General features: G+C 42.1%; 1 protein-coding gene across 2 annotated transcripts in view; it reads left to right on the top strand.

Moving 5' to 3' along the window:
* ank2b (ankyrin 2b, neuronal) overlaps positions 1-15,749 on the top strand; it is a 219,178-nt gene that overhangs the window by 49,193 nt on the left and 154,236 nt on the right. Inside the window, exon 1 of one of the 2 annotated variants that reach the window (XM_056442738.1) lies at positions 3,845-3,946. The exons of the other annotated variant lie outside the window; for it this stretch is intronic. Coding sequence (XP_056298713.1) covers positions 3,860-3,946 — 87 coding nt within the window. The 5' untranslated portion in view covers positions 3,845-3,859. Of the gene's footprint in view, positions 1-3,844; positions 3,947-15,749 lie in introns of those variants that run through there. 2 annotated transcript variants of the gene reach the window in all.

Genomic DNA, 15,749 nt, shown 5'->3' with positions numbered 1-15,749 from the left:
ATCGGTGGTCTGAGGCCTCAACACCTTCACACCACATGTTGCTTGTCAGGAAAATGGAAACATTCTCATTGAAAGAAGATGTTAGTCTCTGAGGACGTACTCATGTTCTCCTGCTGTATTACTGCTGATGTTGTGGATTGTAATTGAGTCTCTTTGTGTTCTTGAACTTGTGAGACAGTGAATAGAAAGAAATCATTCACTGTGAAGAACAACACAACATGTAGCCAACGGCCAAAGAGCGGCTCGCTCTGCTGGAGCACATCTCCACCAGTCAGAACGAAAGATGGATGTCATGAACAATCAAAAGGGGAAGTAACACCACAGCTGATTTGTGTGTGTGTCTCTGTGTGTGTGTGTTGTGCTTTTACCAAACATCAGCCAGAAGGACGAATAATATCTATCTCATAAGAAAACTAGAACGGGCACTCGGTAGAGCGCATACCTTCGCATATCACAAGATTGGGCATTGAATTATGAACATTTTGGCATTAGTTTAATGCCAATTTGACAAATGTATCGTGCTATGGTAAAAAAAAGATTGTGACCTTTCCATGACCTTGACCTTTGACCCGATTGATCCCAAAATCTAATCAAATGGTCCCCGGATAATAACCAATCATCCCACCAAATTCCATGTGATTCAAGAAGATTTGACCTGTTCATGACCTTTGACCTTGACCTTTGACCCGATTGATCCCAAAATCTAATCAACTGGTCCCCGGATAATAAACAATCATCCCACCAAATTTCATGCGATTCGGTTCAATACTTTTTGAGTTTTGCGAATAACACGCATATAAATAAATACACGGCGATCAAAACATAACCTTCCGGCATTTTCAATGCGAAGGTAATAATTGCTTTGCTGGCACACACATATTGCTTGTTGTTACATTTGAATGACAACCTATTACATCTTAAAGGATTAACACTTGCGTGTCTCGAGTATATACTGGAGTATTCTGTCATGTGTTACACAGTCGTCGTGAGTTTTATAGGCAAAAAATGTGGCGATCCACATGTTTTCATATGCTTCAGTGGTTGACTTTAATGAAGCGTTAAGAGAGACACGTATCACGACGGATGCCATCAAACGGTCCTCTGCTACAGGGAGGAGGGAGAAGGCCTCTGACTCCATGGATGCCGAGCTCAGAAGGAGTTCTTCATCTCGTCAACGTGCCTCTTTTCAGTGGCATTGTTGTCCTTGTTGCATCACCATGGGAACAGGTGGTCTCATTCATAAAGAGTTCATTGAGACAAAATGCTGCTATGACATTTCTGTGGAATGTGTTAGCGTGTTGCGTCATGAGGCCGTGTGGACCTATGAAATGTGTTATTCATCGACCGGCACATTTAGTAACAGTCTCGGTACTCGAGGTCCCCAGATGATAACTCCTTATTGTATTGATGACGTTGTTAAACTCCATACTCTCTGGTCCATGACAGATTGTCTTATAAATTGCTCAGCACATTTCTATGTCATGGTTGTAGACATCCAACCCATCCAAGCCTCTCTTCAGCTTCGCCCTTGAGCCCTTCCTGGAGATTCCTGAGTTGTTTCCTGGGCTAGATTGAGTCGATATTCTCCCCGGTGCTTTCTGATGCTCCGTTCACACGAAAATTGTTGTGAATACTCGCAACGCTTTACTCTCGTGAGTTTACTCGCTTGATAAATTGTGGCTCTGTGGCATTACTCCATGGAAACAGTTATCATCTCCTTCATCAACCATGCCGAACGAACCACTCGTTCTGCTTCATACTTGTTGAGGACATCCCACAAACGTCTAACCATCTAACGTCCTCGTGTTTGGGTTCATAACATTAACATATATATATATATATATATATATATACACATGACATCACCCATAGGCTCACACAGCTCAGTGACTTACACCTCTACATCTGAATGACTGCTGCTTGCAGCGCTACTAGAGCAGCAATTAGATTCACCAACGGCGGAGCGTCTCAATGCTGACTCAGCGTTGGACGAATTTTTCGTCAAAGCAATTCCTTTCAGGTCAAATAGACAGTGCTTCTCCGTGGAGCTCCTTCTGGATGTCCACGCTCCTCAACGTCTCCTTGAGAGTAGCCACCCGGCTAAGGAATGCCATTTGGACTGCTTGTATCTGGTTCTTCTAGTCCTCACCCGGAGCTCATGCCTCGGGTGTATCTCTCCCACCAGTCAAGAGATACACCTTTAGGATCGTAATGACCCAGCTTCCTGTCACAGTTCAGCTTCCTGTCTCTTCTGGCGTTCTCCATCTCACTCGCCTAACCAGTTCCTTCAGTGCACCTGTTAGTCTCACCCAGCTGTTCAGCTCCCCTTCTCTCCTGCCACACACCCGAGTCTCTTAATGGCATCCCTGTTTCCTTCACTTGCATCCTTTCCTTGCGTCTTAGTCCCTCCCAACAGGGATGCACGGAGAGATGCGAGGAGAGGAAACGAGGAAATGTGTTTGAAAAGAGATGAGACGTCCTTTACTGGAAAGCGTCGCATGAAGCATCGTCTGTCTCTGAAGACGATGGATCAGCTGATGTTTCTCCAGCTTTAACAGCTGGAGAGACATTCAAAGGTCAGGGATGTCGTATGTGTACAGATTGTAAGAGGGCTCTCTGAGGGGAGATGGTGATTTTGGGCAATATAAAATTAATTGAATTGAAGTGAAAAAATTACCAATATGTTCCCAGAATCCAAAGCAACGCTTAAGAGTGTTTTTGTTTTTTTACCAATAGTTTTTCTAAGTAAAAGTAAAACTTAAAAATAAGTTTACTTTATATATAATAATATTATAATCTAAACAATAATGATATAATATATATATATTTTGCCCTGAAGGTAAAGTAAGAAGAAACTAAACTGAGGGCCGTAGATATCCACAGATAATATGACCGCAGTCTGATAATGTTAAGATATCCATAAGGGCTAATTATGAGCACATATCTATATGTGTAGCTCTGCAAGGGCAAAGCAGCCACTCCCAAGATGAAAGGTCAGGGGGTCGACCTCTGGGTTGACTTCTGGGGATGATGAACAAATACCATGGACTTTTAGACAGAAGTGGCATTTTGTTCTTGGGGTATCTCATGGAGTATCCATTGTCTGGGTTTTATGAATATGCTGACAAGATTTCATGGCAGTTATTGTTAACATTATGATAGTTGTGTTATATTGAAAATCATCATTCTCTGTGAACTATTATTATGTGTATTTTATTTGATATGCTGCATACTACATGGCAGCACTGTAACTTAATACTAACACGTACACAAAAAAGAAAAGTGATTAATCAGATTTTCCTCACTAGAACTTTTTGTGGGAAATGCTGGAAAATAATATGGTAAAGCTAACATACATGACATGACATAGCAATATAACCACTTCATTTGATTCAATTTCTTTAGGTGTTTTACAATGTCTGTGTGTGTGTGTGGGGGGGGTCTTGTAAACTCTTATTACCTGAACTCACCTCACACACACACACACGCACGCTACCACCTGCTCCTGTCAGCTGCTCTGACAGTGTGTGTGTGTGTGTGTGGACTATTTCAGTTCCCCAGCGAGGTTTCCAGATAAACACACTGGCGGCAGCTGCTGCCATAGTAACGCCATTGTGCTCCTTCCCTCCTTCTTCTTCTGTCCTCCCCCTTGGCCACGCCCCCCCCCCCCCTCCCGCCTGCCTGGCTTGGCGCTCTACGGCAGCCACAGAGAGTGAGAGGACCAGAGAGGAGAGAGGTCGGCTCGCTTTGTTTCACTGAGCAGGCGGAGAGAGAGAGAGAGAGACGAGTGGATATAGAGGAGAAGCAGAAGAGGAGTAAATAAAGGGGGGATCAGAGTGTGTGTTTGGGGAAGAGGAGGATGAGTGAGGACCACCACTCCCACTACAGGCTGGACCCCAGCGACCGCCTCAACGGGCTGGGGCAGAGGAGGAAGAAACCCAAGAAGGTAAACGACGAGATGGAGAGACACATGGTTCAGAGAGTCAGAGGAGTGTGTGTGTGTGTGTGTGTGGGGGGGGGGGGTCTGCCTGATTCCCCCCAGCAAGAGATGTGAGTGGAGTTGGAGCATAGTGGAGGAAGGAGTGTTTGGGAGTGCTTTCTCTGGCCAGAGGTGTTATTGTGGGAGGGGTCTTCAGATGAAGTTTATTATTCCTGCTAATGATGGTTCTGTTCTCCACCCCCATCTCCATCTCTATGTTCATCTCAATCTATGTTCATCTCCATCTCCTCCTCCACCCCATCTCCATCTCTATGTTCATCTCCATCTCCTCCTCCACCCCCACCTCATCTCCATCTCTATCTTCATCTCCATCTCCTCCTCCACCCCCACCTCATCTCCATCTCTATCTCCATGTACATCTCTGTTTATCTCCACTCTCTTTCAATCTCTTTCCCAGAGGAGCTCTGCTTTTCTTTGCTGATACCACATATTTTCCCCTTGATACATTTTCTCCTCCAGCGCTCCCACATCTCCATTCCCCCCACCCCATCTCTTATTCTCCGTGTCTCTGTACGTTGTTGTTGTTTTGATCACCTGGGTGGTGAGTAGCAGGAGGCTGCTCTCACATGCTGACAGGGTGGGCCCCTCTTTGTGTGCCTGTTGTGGACACGCCGTGTCTGGAGATGGTTCTCCATCAGCCTCATGATCCATGAGAGGTTATTGTTTTATTATTGTGTTATTGTAATTAAGCCACACATGTTGAGTTTATAACTATGACTTGATATTATCCGTACAGGTTTAAAACAATAATTACATTAATATTTGTTTTATTATTTAATGTGTGGGGCTATGAATTGTTTTGTTTACAAAATGTCTGAAATATTTAATTCAAAGGGACTAATCACCAACCATCGTTTCCCAGAGACTTCAAATGTTTTTTTGGTCTGACTAACAGTCAAAGATATGACAACTTGAATAATGATAATAATAAAGACATGCCACAATATTTCTGGAGCTATTTAGAAAGTGGCACTAACACATTTTTGTTTTCATTGTAAAATATTAGCCAACGAAAATCGATGCATCTCAGGTAAAAATAAAAAATAATATTGGAAAATATTTTTGTTCAGATTTCTTCTATACTAAATATAAATGTAGATACCTGCTTCAGTGTTGGTTCATAGTTTCATGAATCACAGACTGCATTGTTCCTCGTTGCTTTCCAAACAAATGGGAGTGGTTTCTGATTGGCCAGCTGGATGGTACTGATGCTGAGGAAGCTCAAACCATATATGGTTAAAGTTATGAGAATCCACCGGTGATTGTTGATTGTTAACTTCCAGCTAAAGGGCACCATGTGTTGATGGAAGGAACAACCAATGGGCTTCTTGGTGTTGCTGCAACACTAACTTACTCGATCACGCCTGTGAATGTTGACCGGCACGTGTCTACGTTTCTGTATCTATATTTCTGTGCTGATGTCTTGCTGTCAGACGATATTTATCTCTCTTATATATTTTTTTATTTAAATGGTTTATTTAATAAGGGACAGTGCACATTGATAAAAACATTGCAGTAAATGTGCCAGAGTTAGCCAAGAGGCTATTTTTCATCTGTAGTCCCAATGTTGCTGATGTTAAGAACAAACCTAAAAACATAAGATTGCAAATACAATCTACAGATAAAGCAAATAAAATAGGGGAGAACAATGTTAAAATGGACAGAATAAAAACATAATGTCAGAGATACAACATAAAAGCTTACAGACTAAATGTGACATACAACTGCAAACAGGTGAACGACAAGAGAAGACACGCAGGTGGAGTAAACGACCGACCAGCAAGTCAAGACATACAGAGACCGGACAACAGACAGACAACAACTGACAGACAGACAAAATGAAAGTCCAACCTGGACAGATGGAGGAGGTAGTTACAGTCTAGTGCTGACAGAGCTGGGTAGTAATGTACCATTTCTTTGTTTCTGCTTTAAAAGAGTAGAATGATTGTAGCTCTCTGATAGATCCTGGAATGTAGTTCCAGTGAACTGCTGCTTGTACTGAGAAAGCAGCATGACTAAAAGCACTTTTCCTGAGAGGGACGATACAATCCCCTCTTGCTGCACCTCTTGTGAGCCGATATCCAGTTCGTGTGGTGACAAATTGTTTGAGAGGAGGAGAGGTCAATCCATGTATGATTTTGTACATCAGACAGACGTGCACATATTTAATCAAGTTATCCCAACTAAGCAAGTTGTATTTTTTAGAATAGGACAGTGATGAGACAGAACATTTTTTTAATCAAGAGTTTTGAGTGTACGCTTGTATAATGACTGTAATGGTTTGAGCGTAGTGGCACTAGCATGTGACCAGGTTGTTAAACAGTAGGTGATATGGGAAATAACCATTGAATGCATGAATGTTTTAGCTGCCTCTGTTGACATGTAGTTGCGCGAGAATCGGAAATTGGATAGATTGAATTTTACCCGATTACAAACTTTTTTCACCTGTGATTTGAAAGACAGATTTGAATCAAAAAGTACTCCCAGGTACTTGTATTCAGATACAACCTTTAGCCTCTCCCCAGATACAAAAACATCCGGTTCTACACTATCAGAGTTTCTTTTGGTAAAAAACATACACACAGTTTTGGATATATTGAGTTGTAAACAACATTGCGTTAACCAAGTAGTCACATTAGCCATGGATGTAGTGAGTTCTTTTGCTACATCTCCCAAATTGCTGCCATGCAATGCATATGACAGTTATGTCTTTCCCCTCTGGACAGGCGACAAAAAGACGAACTCCAACTTTATCGCACTTTGTGTTTGAGGCGTAGAGAAGGAGACGGACTCCATCGACTCCTTCTCCGTATGTCAGAGAGGGTTATCGGCTGCAATCTGCCTTCCCTCCAGGTCCTGTTCACTTCCAGGTCACTGAAGCGGGCCAGAAAGAGGAAGACCGCCCCCCCCACCCACCCCTGACCCTCCTGTCCTCCCCTCCCTCCCGAGGGGCTCGCCATCATCCATCATCCCTCCCACGCCACACCAATAGCTTTTTTTTTCGGCGCGTCGGGCTCATCAATGGGACCGGGACTGACTGACTGTCACCCCAGGACTACCATTCTCTTTCTCCTCTCTCTCCTCCTTCTTCTTCCTCTTCCTTCCTCTCCTCCTCCTCCTTCCTCTCCTCTCCTCTCCCTCCTTGCGTTGATTGTTGTTTGTCATGTCCAAATTGCACCTTCCACCAAAAAAAATCCTCGTTTGTTTGTGAAAACATTCATTCTTTGGCAATAAACCTGTTTCTGATTCTGATTCTGATTCTGATCAACCTGTTATGTCACAGCTCATTGGCTATCAGTCTTGTAGTGAATATTTCTGGAAGGTTAATTTGGTTCCCATTGGTTCCCAAATGGGGGTATGTGAAGGCTTTCTAGGGGGTACGTGAGATTTGTTTTATATACATTTAAAAGGAGCATCCATTAAAAAAAGCCTTTCAAAATACTTTTAAAAATAAATATTCAATGATATATAAGTGTAAGTTCATAAACTGAATTGTATATGTTATATGCAAAATGCTACATATTACATCTTTTTTTTTAACCCAAATTGCTTTGCACTTGTCAGGGGGTACTCGGCTGAAAAATATTTTTCACATGGGTTTGTTAACCGACCAAACTCCTCCCACAATTGCACTGCCACACACTGTAATTATTTCCCTCTGAAAAAGCGCCGAACATCCTTTTTAATGGACAGACACAGAGTAATGACTGCTTTCCAGTAAATAATCACACAAAATAATAGAAAACAAAGCACAATAGCAATTAGCATGTAGCACCACCTCCATTCATAGAGCAGCATGCCTGCTGCCTGAGGGCGTGTCTGCCTCTTTAATGCCCGAAAGAATCATAAAGCGGACCAAGTGTATGCTATAGTTAAGTCATTAAGACTATACGTTCAGAAGAGACAACACGTCCACAGCAAACATCCCATTCAGTATAATACATATCATTAATATATTATCATAAAATATACATGTATATATATATACATATGTATATACATATGTATATACATATGTATATATATATATATATGCGGCACGGTGGCTCAGTGGTTAGCACTGCGTGGGTTTACTCCGGGTACTCCTGTTTCCCCCACCATCATAAGACATGCACCGCAGCCTCACCCCGGTTCGTATGGATGTGAATCAATGTTGATGGTGGGGGAGGGGCCGTAGGCGCTGATTGGCTGCCACACTTCCGTCAGTCTGCCCCAGGGCAGCTGTGGCTACTGATGTAGCTTACCACCACCGGGATGACTGTGTGTGTATGACTACTGGACTCTGGACTCTGTAAAGCGACTTCGAGTGTCTAGAGAAGCGCTATAAAAAATAAATGATTTATTATTATTATATATATGTGTATATATGTATATACACATATGTGTATATATATGTATATATACATATGTATGTATTCATATATATGTATATATATGTATATATACATATGTATGTATTCATATATATATGTATATACACTAAGATGTTTATCCTCAATAGTGTTTCTTCACTTCCTCCTGTGTCCGTCGTCTAGCTAGTAGTGAGTGACTTCACTTTTTAATCTATTTTAGGAAGCTGATTGACTAAATTGTATGTCACTCATTTATATTTTTAATCAGTAATAGGCTGAACTGCTCCTTAGACCCGCCTCTTCTGGGCCAGAACAATTCGGCCCCAGTGCAGCTGAGACGGACAGGTGGAGAGGAGGTGCACATAAGAGACCTGCTTCTTATTTTTATGATTGATTGAAAAAAACACGTATTTGGTCGTATTCAGCAAATAACATAATCATCAGGATTGGTTTTGTTGGGTCTTTCGGTTGAGCCACAGTTATTTAGTATTAACTGACTGAAATCTAGGAGCATTTAAAAATACATTGGGGCACTTTTTTTAACTTGCGAAATAACATTTAACCTTTGTTCAAAATAATAAATATACTTATTTAGGCTTACAGGATATGAGCAATTGTCATAAAATGGCCATCATAAGACTATTAGGCAATATCAAGACTGTTAGACAGTAGTCTACAGATTCAAAGTGTTTTCTTAGATATTTTTCAACAAAAAACAAACCGAAAACATAAATCAGATTCAATTTGATTCTTATTTGTGTGTATGGCTTTTGGTACTCAACATTCACACTTAATAAGAACTCAGTAGTATTTTGGAAGTAAATTTAAAGAACTTACATTCTTGTTTGGTGTTGCTAATTCATCCTGCATTCTCCACCACCACCTCGATGAAAACAACAACAAAGAGAATCTATTATCACACATCTTATTATCTTATTTACAACACGGATATATTATTATCACTTGGAGGAGAGATGGCATCCCTCGGAGGCCACATTGCCACGACATATTCCGTAGTAACGGTCCCCAGATGATGAATCCTAATGATTGTGGTTGACCTCTGACCTTTCTTCCACTAGCATTGTCCGGGTGTCAGCTCCTGAACTTTCTTGCTCTTGGTTGGATGCAAAGTGAAGAAGAGTCAGAGCCGTCTCCCCTGAAAGCTGTTGCGTCTCCTGTCTTTGCTTCCACGGATAACACTCATGATGCACATGACCCGAAGAGGTCACGTGTCAGGAACAAGTCCCTTTGAAAAAAATATGAATGTTATCAGTTTCCTGGTGAGGTGTCATACATGTAGTGTGTAGTTTGACCTGTTCATGCTCCCCAGAGAAGGAATTATCTTCAACGACATCATGCCTTTGTTCAAGCACCAGCGTCAGAAACACGTTTAAATGTGCTCAGTACTCATGTGTCATTTGTTCTGCACATGTACACATGTTTTTTTTATTAATATGAGGCTTAACAAATGGATACTTTTAAAGATAGAAGTGTATAAATGAGGAGATCTTTGTCAGAATGGACAAATACACAGAAAGTCAATTCTAATGGGAGGACAGCGATCGACCAGCGGAACACAATCACTGCTGCCTGGAACAACTCCGAGCTGAAAGAGGAAGTACTCAGTGTGTCTGACGCTGTGACTCCAACCGGGACAAAGTCATCAAGTTAATCTGCAGGTTCTGTGAATGTCGTGCGGTCGTGGACTTCATCCACATTCTGAGCCTGGAAATGTTGAGACGAGAGTTAAAGGATCAAGTTTACTGCAGGTTATTTCGTGGGATTCAGCCTACATTGGTTTGTGTGTGTGTTTGTGGATGTTTGTGTGTGTGTGATTCAGCATACATTGGTTTGTGTGTGTGTTTGTGGATGTTTGTGTGTGTGTGATTCAGCATACATTGGTTTGTGTGTTTGTGTGTGAGTGGTGCGTGTGTGACTGAGTGTGTGTGTAAGAGTGTGTGTGTGTGTGTGCTAATCACTCGAGGACCGAGCTCAGTGGAGGAACGAGCCCCAAATTAGTGGATATCTCTTTCTACGACGCGACAAGGTTACTATGCGTTCGATGCGTATGATGAAAAAGATTCCTGTTATTCGGACGGTCAAGACGATCGAGAAAAGGAGAAATGACGAGGCGTGAAGATGCTAAAAGACGGGGTAGAGGGATGTAGGGATTAGGGTCGAGGGGGAAGGGATGTAGAGATTGGGGTTGAGTGATGATGGGGTTAGGGTAGAGATGAAGGGTAGAGGGATCGAGGCGTGGAGACGTTAAGAGACAGGGTCGAAGGATGGAGGGTAAGAGGTGGGGGTCGAGGCATGATGGTAGAGGAGCCGTGATGGCTGTCCGGTCGGCAGTCGGAGGCTGGTGCACATGAGTTGGTTTTCCTGCACGAGGAACCGAAAGTGAATCAGTGGTCGGGTTTTGACAGCTTGGATGGAAGGCTCGGATGTTATGTCGAAGCTTTTTCTGAATAAATTGAAACGGTGCTGGACCATTCGTGTATGCCTTGGAATGGTTGTGAGGACTGCGTCAGCATTGGTGGTGACCGGATGAGTGTGGATGTGTTGGCAGTGAAGTTTGGGCAAAGAAATTGCAAGGTGAAATGTCTGGTACAGAAGCAGCTTCAAAAGGGGTGGGATACGACCTGGAGAGGATGGCTGGGATACGACCTGGAGAGGATGGCTGGGATACGACCTGGAGAGGATGGCTGGGATACGACCTGGAGAGGATGGCTGGGATATGACCTGGAGAGGATGGCTGGGTTTCTCCGCCCTGATGCGTCGTGACGTCATCGCAAATGCGCCTGACACGGCGGAGGGATACCCAAAAGTGCTCCGCTGGAGATCGAGAGTTGCGTTTGCCGGACGGTGAAGACTTTGGAAAAGTTTAGTTTTTTCGTCAGGCTGATGGTTTTGGGTTCGATGGTTGGGGGACTGTGTGCTCGCGAAGAGGGATTTATAGACGCCATCGGAATGGTGAGATGAGGTGGCGAGGGGCGTGGCGGATGTCGGAAGTCGGAAGCTCCGGTGGGATGAAGAGTGACGTGACGGAAGCCAATATCAGAATCTGCGGTGGGTGGAAGGGCAGCGTGGGCTGCTGGAAGGCGACTTCGGAGTTGTCGGATGATGGGTGCCGAGAGCCGCGGGGATCGTGGATGGCCGAAGCAGCCGATGATGCTGGCGACGAAGCGTGGTAAGTGAAGGAGGAGACTCCGAGGCTTCAGAATGCAGCTGCTCGTCCGTATAGGGTTGAGGACCGTTTTTATCAGGCCAGTAGTTTAGGATTGCGCTTGTCCGACGTTATGGAGGACTTAAAATGACTTAAGTATAAATAAATAAATGCATGAATAAATAAATAAATGCTTAACTAAATGTATAAATAAGTAAATACATGAATAAATAAATAAATGCTTAAATAAATGTATAAATAAATAAATACAATAATACATGTATAAATGAATAAATATAAACCGAAATCAATAAATATAAGTTATAAATAATACTAAATGTATTTCTACATTTCTGTATTTCTTCATTTATTTATATCTCTATTTATGTGTCCACACGTATTTCTTCATTTATTTATGTGTGACATTTATGTGTCCGTATATTCAAATGAGCTCGGGCGGTCCGAACCTCCTTGTTAAACAGGATTGGTCAAGTCGGGGAGCAAGACAGAAGCAATTGATCCCTAGCACTTGGACCTGTAGACGAACAGCTTATATTATGCGTTCTTGTCTGTACATTCTAAATACTACTGTTGTTGAGTCACGGAATGTAATTTAAGGATGTTTTCAGTCGAGAAGTTAGTAGTTTAAGCATCAAATCTGTGGTCGGTTTATCGAGATTCAGCCTAATATGCGACGGAGATTTGAGGTCCTGCTCGCGGGACCAGTGAGCTCCGGAGCGCCGGACGGTCAGCGCGCTGTGTGGCCGCCGAGAGCAGCCTGACCTCGGCAGGACTTTTTGAAATGCTCCGCTGGCTAAACATGAGATATAATTAGGTTTTGGAGGATCTAAAGAGCACAAAGAATTAATTATTTATTAAAAGATAACGTTGCGTCAATTTGACTGAGGGTTAAGATGCATAACTTCATATTGTAGTGACCCTGGGTCAGGAAAGCTACGAGACGTTGTATAGTTATTACCGTTTATTTGGGAACAAGTACCAGGCTACTGTGGGCGGAGTATACGCCAAACAACAGTGAACACCGCAACACATTCTACTCCACTGTAAAGTATTTTACAGTGAATAATTGGAGTACATTCATGAGCAAGAACAGTTGATGTGGTGACGTCACAAGACCAGAAAGACCGTCCTGCGTCCTCGAGAGTCTGGACTCCCAAGACCAGACTCCAAGAAAACACGAGTCTGGACTCAGTGTACTTGGAAATGATAAACGGCTGAAGTCAAAAAGCTGTCTAGGCTAACTTCTGCTAACGGTGAGCTGAGCGAGCCAACTTCAGCTTCATGTGCCAGGCAGAAGTAGTCGAGCATAACACACCAGGTGCATTACACTCCTGTGACCAATCATGCTTCAGACAGAGGTTCGGACCGCTCCAGCTCATTTGAATATACGGACACGTAAATGTCACACTTAAATAAATGAAGAAATACGTGTGGACACATAAATAGATAAATACATAAATGAAGAAATACAGAAATGTAGAAATATATTTATTTAATGATGTCCTGTTGATTTATAATATATTTATTCATTCCTGTAATTATTTATTTATTTATACATTTATTTAAGCATTTATTTATTTATACATTTATTTAAGCATTTATTTATTCCTATATTTATTCATGCATTTATTTATTTATTCATACTTAAGTCATTTTGAGTCCTCCATACGACGTGTCTCTACGTACTGTCCACCCGGGGGTGTGGGAAGTACGGCGCTCGGTGGATCGTCGGCGTGGAGATCGGCCGCGGTCCGCGTTCGAGTGGCTGGATCTCACCAGGCTGGAAGAGCGCTGTATGTCGGAGCTGAGACGAAGGAGTGAATAGGTGCGACGTGAATAGGTGCGACGTGTTTAAGTACCGATGGCTCGAGTGATTGGCTGAGTAAGGGGCGTGGCCTTCCTTCCCGAACTATGTTCTGTAAAACACCATGTAGTGAGTGTGAGTGTGAGTCTGTCTCTGTGTATGGTGGTCTGTGTTTGACCTCTCCATCTCTCCATTCCGCCTCTTTCTTGGACGGCACACAACACAGATGGTCTGTGAGGATGACACACAGATGTCGCCATGGCAACCGAGAGCCTTGGCGCCAAAAAGAAAAAAAGCTTCAGTTGAAAACATCTGAGGCGTCATGTGATGGTCTGGCAGAACGTTCTCACATGTCAGATTCTTCCTCTCTTCTAGTCTGAGTGACAGTTATACTGTTTCTTCCTTTCCTCATAATGGAAGAAACAGAGATGAGATCGAGATGCTGAGTGAGGAGGCGTGGCCTAATGAATGAGAAATGGGTCTGATGAGCGTTTCCTCGTAATGTGGCGTGCTAGCTGAAGCGGTAGGCATCAGGAAGTGACTTCAATCCGCCTCAGACGCCTGCTGCCATGACAGATGCCCAGTGGAGGCTGCTCCACAGAGAGCTGCAACCATCTTTCAAGAAAGTTCCAATGTTCTAAAGATAGAGAGTGAATGGTTGATGGAATCAATTTATATTTGGACTCAATCATTTAATAATGATATTTATTACAATATAAATCAAGTCAAGGTTTATTTTGAGCTTAACATTAAAATGAGCTATTGGCAGTTAAAAATGTGATAAAAATAGAAAACCTATGGAAAACTGACAAATAAACTGGCCGGATAAAATTGACATGGTCAGCAAACCTTATCTATAAATCCTTTCACATCACAGGCGTCATACACCGTTAGTCCATAATATGAATCATGAGTGAAGTGCAGCCAGAGAGCTCATATTCTATATTTACATTTTCTTTACCAGTTGTTTTCTTATCTATGGAGGACTTAAAATGACTTAAGTATGAATAAATAAATGCATGAATAAATACAAGAAAGAATAAATAAATTCTTAAATAAATGTATAAATTAATAAGTAAATACAGGAATAAATAAATAAATGCTTAAATAAATGTAGAAATGAATAAATATAAGTTATAACTCAACAGGACATCATTACCTTCGCATTGAAAATGCCGGAAGGTTATGTTTTGATCGCCGTGTATTTATTTATTTATTTATTTGTATGCGTGTTATTCGCAAAACTCAAAAAGTATTGAACCGAATCGCATGAAATTTGGTGGGATGATTGTTTATTATCCGGGGACCAGTTGATTAGATTTTGGGATCGATCGGGTCAAAGGTCAAGGTCAAAGGTCATGAACAGGTCAAAATCTTTCGCAGAACTCAAAAAGTATTGAACCGAATCGCATGAAATTTGGTGGGATGATTGTTTAGTATCCGGGGACCAGTTGATTAGATTTTGGGATCGATCGGGTCAAAGGTCAAGGTAAAAGGTCATGAACAGGTAAAATCTTCTTGAATCACATGGAATTTGGTGGGATGATTGGTTATTATCCGGGGACCATTTGATTAGATTTTGGGATCAATCGGGTCAAAGGTCAAGGTCAAGGTCATGGAAAGGTCCAAATCTTTTTTTTACCATAGCACGATACATTTTTGTCCAATTGGCATGCAACTAATGCCAAAATGTTCATAATTCAATGCCCAATCTTGTGATATGCGAAGGTATGCGCTCTACCGAGAGCCCGTTCTAGTTAAATAAATGTATTTCTACATTTCTGTTTTTCTTCATTTATTTATATCTCTATTTATGTGTCCACACATATTTCTTCATTTATTTATGTGTGACATTTATGTATCCGTATATTCAAATGAGCTGGGGCGGTCCGAACCTCATTGTTAAACAGGATTGGTCAAGTCGGGGAGCAAGACAGAAGCAATCGATCCCTAGCACTTGGACCTGTAGACGAACAGCGTTTATTATGCGTTCTTGTCTGTACATTCTAAATACTACTGTTGTTGAGTCACGGAATGTAATTACCTTCACATTGAAAATGCGGAAGGTTATGTTTTGATCGCCGTGTATTTATTTATTTGAATGTGTGTTATTCGCAGAACTCAAAAAGTATTGAACCGAATCGCATGGAATTTGGTGGGATGATTGGTTATTATCCGAGGACCAGTTGATTAGATTTTGGGATCAATCGGGTCAAAGGTCAAGGTCAAAGGTCATGAACAGGTCAAATCTTCTTGAATGGCATGCAATTTGGTGGGATGATTGGTTATTATCCTGGGACCATTTGATTAGATTTTGGGATTAATCGGGTCAAGTTTAAGGTCATGGAAAGGTCAACATCTTTTTTTTTACCATAGCACGATACATTTGTGTCCAATTGGCATGCA

Source organism: Pseudoliparis swirei, chromosome 21 (genome assembly GCF_029220125.1).
Source record: "Pseudoliparis swirei isolate HS2019 ecotype Mariana Trench chromosome 21, NWPU_hadal_v1, whole genome shotgun sequence".
Taxonomy (NCBI): Eukaryota; Metazoa; Chordata; class Actinopteri; order Perciformes; family Liparidae; genus Pseudoliparis; species Pseudoliparis swirei.
The sequence above is the reverse complement of the archived record's forward strand: the minus strand, read 5'-3'. Positions and strand labels throughout refer to the sequence as shown.